At 45.5% G+C, this 9,792-nt stretch overlaps 1 protein-coding gene across 1 annotated transcript in view; it reads left to right on the plus strand.

Annotated features, from left to right (window-relative positions):
- zgc:154058 (uncharacterized protein LOC795538 homolog) overlaps positions 1 to 9,792 on the plus strand; it is a 34,572-nt gene that overhangs the window by 14,008 nt on the left and 10,772 nt on the right. Inside the window, exons 5-6 of the mRNA XM_042066731.1 lie at positions 399 to 466; positions 7,567 to 7,694. Of these exons, the coding sequence (XP_041922665.1) occupies positions 399 to 466; positions 7,567 to 7,694 (196 nt within the window). The remainder of the gene's footprint in view (positions 1 to 398; positions 467 to 7,566; positions 7,695 to 9,792) is intronic.

Below are 9,792 nucleotides of genomic sequence, written 5' to 3' on the forward strand. Positions count from 1 at the left end.
CTCTTCATTCTCTTTTTGTCTCAAGTTATTTTTGTTATCTCTGTATGTGTGAGCAGTCTTTCAGTTTTTTTCTCTGTCTATCTGCCCCCCCCCCCCCCTTCCCTTCGTTCCCACAGGTTTTTTCCCACAATTTCTATTTTTTGACCATGAATGTTTTTCCCTATCCTTTATTTTTTGAGGACAGAGTGTCCATCTCTGTCAATACTACAGAAAAGAAAGAGAGAGAGAGAGAGGTGTACCAGAAGTTGCCTGCATGTTCTGAGGAATTCTCTCTATCTCTCTGTATCTCTCTCTCTGTATCTCTCTCTCTCTGTCTGAGTGAGTGTCTGTATGAGGTACAATGAATTATGTAGACAAGGAAGTGGACTTATGGCTAATGTTTCGTGTGTTTTTTGCAGCAAATGTGGAACTCTTCCGCCTGAGAGCTGCTTCTTCAGTCTCATCTGCAGTACCGGCTCTTTCATGGGTAAGTAACACAAACACACACACACATACACACACACACCATACACACATATCCAAAAATAGACCTACACATGTACAAACAGTTTTATTTTTGAGTCCAGGTATAATTTGTGACCTTATTGTGCAAGGGCCCCTCTGGAGATGACACCCACTTCTGTTGTGCATCATGTCCCTGACTTTGAGCACATGATGATATTGGATTGATTGAGTAGTGTCAAACTCAGTTAAGCCTCTAAATGTTGCCACCCAAGTTCCTACTCAGTTGCCTCCAGACGCCATAAACTCTGGCTCTGCTTGCGTGGCTTGGCAGGACCACACACGCACAAACACACTCCACATGGGAGATTAAAGTGACACTCGGGATACATTAGCACTAAAATGTAGATGCTGACATGCCTTAAGAGGCATGGATTTCCCGCTCTTGCTTAAGTCTGTGAAGAATAATGTCAGTGATCTTACTGTACATGCATTCAGAGCTGCACAAGTGTTTGGTAGTTGGAGGTGTGTGTACTAATGTGTGAAATTGTTGTAATTATTGTGCATGGTCACTGAAGGGGGATTGGGTGCAGTGGCTCTGTTTGTTGTGCTTTTGGCCGGATCCATGGTGATATATATATACTGTAGTATCGCTTTCAAAATATCGGTAAAATTCCTCCCCGGGATGAGAATTTGTCATATTGTGAATGTTATTATTACTGTAATCAGGGATGTAGCTAAACGCAAGTAAGCGCAGTTTATCCACCTCTCAATGCACTTTCACAATATGTACACTCATCAACACTCTAGGAGCCATTTAATACCACTGGTATTGTTATAAACATTGGACAATAGCCTCCACCTACATCAAACATGTCCTGAATGCCTTTTTAAAAATCCGATACCGCATGGTATATCCTCCTTACCGTGATCACAGAATTCATAGATTACCCACCTCTTATTTTACCACTACACCTCTGACTTTAATGATATAGTTGATGCCATGTTTACATATGCACTGCAAGGTGGGCAGCTCACAAGAAGAACATGAGCTGAGATCAAACTGTAGGCAAGAATGGAAACAGGAAGAGGTTTTACTTTTTTGCATTTGCACGGTTCGCTCGTTGCATTTTAAGCTAATTCTACTTGTGGCTGAGAAAGCGGTGGGAAATGGTCTTGTTTTCCTATCATCAAATCATTATGACAAAAAATACGATGAAGAATCGTGATATAGTTTTGAGTCTATGTATCGGCCATCCCTACTGAGCGTGGGCCTGGGACCAGCTCTGGGGCCCTTGTGTTTTATGGCTGTTGGGGGAGCGTGCTATCATTGTGTGTGTGTGTGTGTGTGTGTGTGTGTGTGTGTGTGTGTGTATGTCTATGTGTGTGTGTGTGTGAGTGTATGTGTCTGTGCATGCATCTCTCTCTCACTCTTTCTTTCTTTCTCTCTCTCTCTCTCTCTCTCTCTCTCTTTCTTTGTGTGTGCGTATGTGTTTGTGTATGTCTGTGTGTGTGTGTGTGTGTGTGTGTGTGTGTGTGTGTGTATCAGCGTGTGAGACTTATGCCACCGCCTCTTCTCTGTTGACTCCTCTGACCCTCACTCATTTCCATATGGCAGTCTGATGACAGGAGGCCGTGTCTAAACTATATATGTCCACGAGAATGGGAGGGGGATTGCTGATGGGAATGTGTGTGTGTGTGTGTGTGTGTGTGTGTGTGTGTGTGTGTGTGTGTGTGTGTGTGTGTGTGTGTGTGTGTGTCAGTATGTATGTTTGTACTGGTTGGCTAGAGGAAGGCAAATTCAAGTCGATAGGTCCCAGCTGGAACCCACACACACAAACACACACACACAAATACACACACACAGAGGGAGAGAGAGAGAGAGAGAGAGAGAGAGAGAGAGAAAGAGAGACCTCTGAACAGCTTCATCCACTTCTCGCCAGGGGCTCTGGAAACTTCCACACTATCCTTACAGTCCACGCTGGAGCAGAGCCAAACACAGGAAAGACAGATAGAAAGAGTGATTGTGTGTGTATGTGTGTGTGCATGTGTGTGTGTGTGTGTGTGTAGCTGGTGGGTGTGGGTGTTTATGTGTGGGTGTATAAGAGAAAGACAGAGAGAGAGAGAGTGAAAGAGAGATACTACTCATCCCATACCATTTGATCCAGGGCTATCACTTAAGTACTGCTTATATTGACTTATAGATTTTTTTGTCTCCCTGCCTAGATGGGATTGAATCTATAAAATGAGTCACCCAGGCGCCCCATACATGAATTTTAAGAGACATTACAAAATGTTTCCATGAGGTTGGCCCCTGTGCCATTTTATGTGGGCTGTGTGCAGGAAAGAGCCTCTCCGCATTTATTGGGTCAGTCCACATAGCCTTCTAGAAGGTTCCTTGCCACCCGCTGTTAGCATCCACTGTTTTTGACTTGGAAAAAGTGTGTTGGCCATTTTGAATGGACAGAAGCTTGTCTCAAACTGAACTGCGTGGGATTTTTCTCAAGATACCATCTTTTATGGTCTTGTGTGTGGTCTGTAAACACACTCACACACACACACACACACACACACACACACACACACACACACACACACACACACACACACACACACACACACACAAAACAGTGGGTCACTTATGCAGTCACACACAGAGAAAGAAAGTTGTTACCCTTCTGGCTGAACCTGTTGGTCACCTATGACATTTGACCTTAACATGTTGGACCTTGTGTGTGTCTGTCTATGGAGGGAGAAAAGAAAACAAGTAAAAGAGAGGAGAGAGCTAGTGTATGTATGTGTGTGTGTGTATGTGTGTGTGTGTGTGTGTGTGCACGTGTGTGTGTGCATGTGTGTGTGTGTGTGTGTGTGCACGTGTGCATGTGTGTGTTTATGTTTGGGCATGTGTGAGCATGTGTGTGTGTTTGGGAAAGGGACCCCTTTCCTTCAGTCCTTGAATATTTGGCCCACGTGCTCTGTCCTGCTTATCTGTGGGCCAGGTCAGCTGTCCAGATCACTGGGAGACGCTCTCCAGTGGAAACAAATGCAATTAGTGCCGCAGCCAAACAGAAATGCTGACAACAGGTTAGGGGTGGTGTGGTCACCGTTCCCTGCCCTTGTTTGGTCCACCACGATCCCCTGCACTCCCTCCGCACGCACATTGCTTCTTGCTGAGTTATGTCACACGGCAAAAATAAATACAAACATACAAACTTATTTAGTCAGATCATTTCATCACCTCAACAAGGAGGGGAGGGAAAGAGATGAGTATTGAGAGAAAATAAGACTCTTCAGAACAAAATGGACACTGTGTCTCGCCTGCTCCCCCTCTTTTCCCCTTGCAGATAAATGCTTCCATCTGTGACGGGGAAAGACATTGGTGCGGGCAGGGAGAGAGAGAGACAGACAGAGAGAGGAGAGGAGAGAGGGAGAATGCCACCCTGTCTCTGGTGGTTACAGGTTGTGTAAGGCTAAGGCGGATTTTTGGGAAACCATGGAGCACCGGGAAGCATGTGTCAGCACTGCGACGCCATAATTGACAGAGAGTGGGAGAGGAAGGACAAGGGGGGAGGGGGGGGGTTACGGGAAATGTTCTGGGCCGGAGACAGGGGTGAATGGACACACCTCCCACTTTTCGCTGTCTAAAGGAGCACGCTGGCGCTCTGCACTGTGCTATGGTATGTGTGTGTGTGTGTGTGTGTGTGTGTGTGTGTGTGTGTGTGTGTGTGTGTGTGTGGAGACTGTAAGAGAAAGAAAGAGAGCATGTGTGTATGGGTCTGTGATGGGAGGGGGACGGTGATGTATGAAAAGGCCTCTAGCTGACCTCATCTACAGTCCTGGCATATTTGCTTCATATCTCCTGGCATAGCACAGCAACACTTCCCACTTCCCTGTCCATAGATGGCTGAGGAGCACGGGGGAGTTTGATCTCTGCCCGCTGCTCCAGGACACACATACTCATGTGGGACACAGGGCTGTTTGACAGAGGGAGTCAGGACAGAAAACTCTCCAGCTTAAACAGGGCAGCAAAACACACACATAATTTATCTGTGTGTGTGTGTGTGTGTGTGTGTGTGTGTGTGTGTGTGTGTGTGTGTGTTCAGAATAATTACATGTTACAGTCACAAAACAAAATGTGTCTGATTGTTAATGAAATATTGACATTGATTGTAATTGACATATCGTTTCTGGCCATTATATGAATGCACAGTATCTGCTGCTGAGCTGTGTTTAAGTTTAAAGTAGTGTGTGCTATTGGTACAACATTCTGTATGAGTCAGCTGTTCTGTGGATGTAGGGTGTTGTGTGTGTGTGTGCATATTTAATGCCCAAGAGGAGTCTAGGGGGTCATGACCTTTGATGGAGAAGGTGCCTGTTAGTGCTGCGTCAGCCATATGCATATTGCATATTCTTGTTTGTTTGTGTGTGTGTGTGTGTGTGTGTGTGTGTGTGTGTGTTTGACAGTTTGCTTGTGTGATTGTGTGTGTCAGACGAGTCCTAGTCTGAGACCGTTGCAAGGTGAGGACATCAGTCTTAGTCAGCAGATGCCCACACCTCAGCAATCTGCTGTGTGTGTGTGTGTGTATGTGTGTGCGTATGTGTGTGTGCATGAGTGTGTGTGTGTGTGTGTGTGTGTCTGTGTGCGTGTGTGTGGGATGTATCTTCTATGTAGAGGACAGACAGAAAACACTGGCCGACAGTGTAAGTAGCATCAACAGCATCAGTACGGCTCATCTGAACAAGCAGAGCCAGCATAGACAAGATAGACATCAAACACAGCAAGCCTGAGAAACAGAGCCCCACCACTCGGATGTTTATTACATCTCATTGACAATCCTCTCTTCTCTCCTTACAAGTATGAGCAAGTGAAGTAATTGGGGCCCTTAATGTTGTTCACACGTCTGTGATAATCCTCTTTCCTGTGATTTATCAGAAAGAGGAAGAGATTAGTGAGCGTCACTTCTGCAAGTCTTACATGTCTAGCATTAATGATCTCTGGGTCTGGGACTGCTCTGTGCCTTGAGTTTTCACATCTGTCATCGGCATGCAATTAAGGCCTGGTAATAATCATATGTCAAACAGACAAGAAATGTGAACAATTATATGAGCCTATTGTAATAATGTTTCCTGATTATGATCTATAACAAGATGCTCTGGATGTATGCATCCTGTATCTTCATTGGAAGTTGTTTTTTGAATTCTTATTATGGAGCTATATGTGACATGCAAATTTTACTAACTAACTATAGTTGTGTAAGGCTTATCATAACACAACATCATAACTTGATGAATGCAGTCATGTCTATTTGTAAATAGTTACAAAAACTATTATGTCAGTCATTATAATCTATTATGAATTCTTTATAAAGATTTATAATTCTATGTATACTTTTTGTATATACTGAGTTGAAGTGAAGGGCTCCTGTGATGAGAGATATGAGAGAATATCCTGTGGTTCCTGCACAGGGGGCCTCTCCAGCATTACAGAACTAGCCCTGTGTAGAGGGAACCGGAGGTAAGGGGACTAGAGAGGGCAGACAGAATAGCCACTGAAATAATCCACCTCCTTGTGTCCCCATTTGGAATGTTCTAGATCATTTCTGTGATGTTATGTGCATTTCTGTCGCTCTGGTCTCTTACAATAGCCTGCAGTGGTTTGTCCAGCATAGTACTGACTAGGAGGTCAGTGGGACTGTTGGACTCGTTCAACTTGGCTTTGCCTCAATCTCTTTACCCCCAGCAACCCCACCCAGCTACCCCCCACCCTCATGGTCCCTCTCAGCCCCCACCTCCTGTCTTCCCCTTTAAAGTCCCCTGGAGGACTCGGCCTGTTCCTGTTTGGACAGCCCCCAAGCAGAGAGCCACCACCAGGCTGCTTAGAACATTCTGGAAGCTGTCCAAAGAAGTTGGAAGCTGTGGTTGTGGTTGTGTGTGTGTGTGTGCGTGTGTGTGCATGCATGTGTGCGTGCATGTGTGTGTGAGTGTGTGTGTGTGTGCGTGTGTGTGTGTGCGAGAGTCGCGTGAGTCTGTGAATGTGTGTGTGAAGGCGTACATGTTGCATGCGCGTGTGTGCATGTGTGTGAATGTGTGCGTGATTGTGTGTGTGTGTGTGTGTGTGTGTGTTACCCCTCTCCCTCTCCCCATCTATCTACCCCCTGTGAGCCTTCATTAAGCATTAACCTCAGCTGCACAGCAAACAAAGCTCGGTCTCTCCCTGCTCTAACGGTACAAATGAGTGCTTAAGAAGTCTGGACATCCAGTACAGTGGTGCCCATTAACATTAACCAGCCCACCCCACTCCACACATGTCCATCTCTACCTCCTTCTCATTCCCCCTCACTCCTTTTCTCCCCGCCTCAGTCTTAAACCATTTATGCCCTTGCCCGTCCTTCTACATTTATGTTTTTCTTCCTCAGTTATTTCTCTCACACACATTTCCAACTCCTTCCTCTACCATCTTTCTCTCTTTATTTCTTTGTATTCTACAGTTTCTTGTCTTCTATATATACTCGTCTCTCTGCTATTAAGTGGTGTTCCAGCAGAACCCTTTCTGTTTGCTACCACCATCTAATTGAGCTTGTCACCCATCCATGTGACTTCCCCTGGTCTCACTTGTGTGTTCATGGCTGATGGAGTAGCACTGTGTATCTAGAGGGCCTGGATTCTCACATGCATCAGATATAGTCAACATATTGACAGGACCATTGAGTTAGTGCATCCTGACAAGGGCGGCTGCAAAGGTTTATGGGTAATGATAGCAGCAGGATGCTTGATAAGTCTCCCACCATGTGAAATGTGAATTCCAGGTTCCAGGAGCTGAATCCATTAATTGACAGTAAATCATCCCATTCACGTCATTATTGTGGTTGAAATATAGGTTGGAAGCTTGGCTACTCTAACCTGTATTCAGAATGTGACACCTGAGTGACAACTCTGTAGTCAATAGGTTGTGCTTGGCCTATCTGGCCCCTCTAAAAGAGCCCTGTGTTTAATGAGCTCTCAAAGGAGATTTCTTCAGGAGTCAAGCTGGCAGTCAAGATAGCATCAAGACCGAATTGAACTAATATGTTTGTCTCTCTCTCTCTCATTCTCTCTCTATCTCTCTATCTCTCTCTCTCTCCACAGTGATGGTGATTGTACTTCTGCGCTATGCTCACGTGATTGAGAAGCATCAGAACTGTGTGCTGAACACGGCCAGTCTCTCCACTGGCTGGATCTGTGCAGCTGGACTCATCATTGTTGGCAACTTCCAGGTAAAGGCAGTTCAGTTGTTTTTCCTAAAATCTTTCTTTCTCTGTCTTTCATTTTCTTCTGACCACCCTCGTCACACACACACAGGACAAGGTAAGTATATATACTCTTTTGATCCCGTGAGGGAAATTTGGTCTCTACATTTATCCCAATCCAAGAATTAGAGAAACACACTCAGCACACAGTGAACACACAGTGAGGTGAAGCACACACAAATCCCAGCGCAGTGAGCTGCCTGCAACAACAGCGGCGCTCGGGGAGCAGTGAGGGGTTAGGTGCCTTGCTCAAGGGCACTTCAGCCATGCCTACTGGTTGGGGTTCGAACCAGCAACCCTCCAGTTACAAGTCCGAAGCGCTAACCAGTAGGCCACGGCTGCCCTAGGTGTGTGTGTGCGTGCTTGCGTGTGGTTGAGTTTCTATGCATGGGTACCATACCATATGATGAGCTGCACTCTGACCCTGTGATAGTTCTTAATCTCCTTGAGAATGGTAAACTCCATGGTGAACCATCATTCAACAAAACACACACACACACACACACACACACACACACACACACACACACACACACACACACACACACACACACACACACACACAAAGCCTTGAACCAGTGCCCCTTGTCTTAATTTATGAATCAGAGCCAGTGGTTCAGGGGAGGGGAGAGCGAGGGTCCTTAGCTGCTTAAATGTTTGGAACATTGGCTCACTGCCCAGACCATGAGCAAGGTCAGCCAGTGGGGCATCACACTCAGTGCTTTATGGGTACGTTTCCATGGAGACAGTGAGGTGAAGCAGCGAGAGGAGGGGTTGAGATCCACCAGATAATGTAAATGTTTCAGATGTTTTTAAAATCACATTTGAACGTCTTTCTCTGTCTTGAACGTCTTTCTCTGTCTCCCATCTCTTTGTGTGTGTGTGTGTGTGTGTGTGTGTGTGTGTGTGTAGTTATGTCTTGAGTGGCTTTGTGTACTTTGCAGCCATTGAAACCCACTCAGATATATGCAACACAGAGGCCCCTGATGCCAAACACAGATAGGTCTAAACAGGAAGCAGCTGACAGCTAAGCCTTTTGACATCTATTCATGTAAACAGTGTCACAGAGTTATCCTAGTTAAAACATGGTGAAGTAAACAGGTTTGGTACAATGCCAGGGGAAATGATACAGACGTTTGGCACCAGTGTTGGAAGTTGTTTTCAGGCACAACCCACGTCGGACGCTCCTAAACAATGAGCACTATTACAGTAAAGCATCTGTGGAACCAGTGTGACTGGCATCAGAGTAGTTGCAAAATTCCCACTTAGGCTTACTTGGAAAAGAGGCAGCTGGGATGAGGTCTGTGGTACGGTACCTGACTCATGCCAAACCACAAACTCTGCTAACCCTCAAGCCGAATGATAGACCCACACACACTTATCTAACTTCCTGAAGAGTGTTAATAGAAAGGGTTAAAGCGAAGCCTTTTATTTAGTGACGTAAGGTGACACTCCCACTTATGCAGACCGGAACTCCCGTTTTGCTCCCATAGAAACGAATTACGTTATGCTCTATCTTGCTAGTAATCAAGGATCTTTGGTATAAATGTCTCTTCCCCTCAGCGATGCAGAGTATATACAGCATTCAGTGCATACAGTGTTGAATACAGAAGTACAGAATACAGTAGTTTGATGGTGAAAGAGGACCCATCGTCTGGCATGCATCAGCTTTAGATCTCAGCACCAGACAGGTATTAGCTTTGGTGTGTCAAAGCAAGATTCTCTCTCTCTCTCTCTCTCTCTCTCTCTCTCTGTATATATATCTGCCTGCATGTTGACATGCTACACTCTCAAAGCCATAGTTTTTTTGTTCTTACTGTTTCCCCTAGCGCCCCCTTTTGTCTTGCCCAATCTCAATCTCTTCATGTCACTCCCCACACCTAGAGTTGGAGCACACGACCCCCCTCCTCCCTGACGAGCCCTGATTAGGGACACTTTAGAGTTAGAGGATTCTTAAAACACCTCTAGAGCTGTGACTGAACTGAGTGACGTGTGAACATCGTGAGGTAAAACGAGATAGTAAACCATCTCTGGAATGGTCATTCGGGGCTGTCTGGTCACAATT

Source organism: Alosa sapidissima, chromosome 16 (assembly GCF_018492685.1).
Source record: "Alosa sapidissima isolate fAloSap1 chromosome 16, fAloSap1.pri, whole genome shotgun sequence".
NCBI classification, from domain to species: domain Eukaryota; kingdom Metazoa; phylum Chordata; class Actinopteri; order Clupeiformes; family Clupeidae; genus Alosa; species Alosa sapidissima.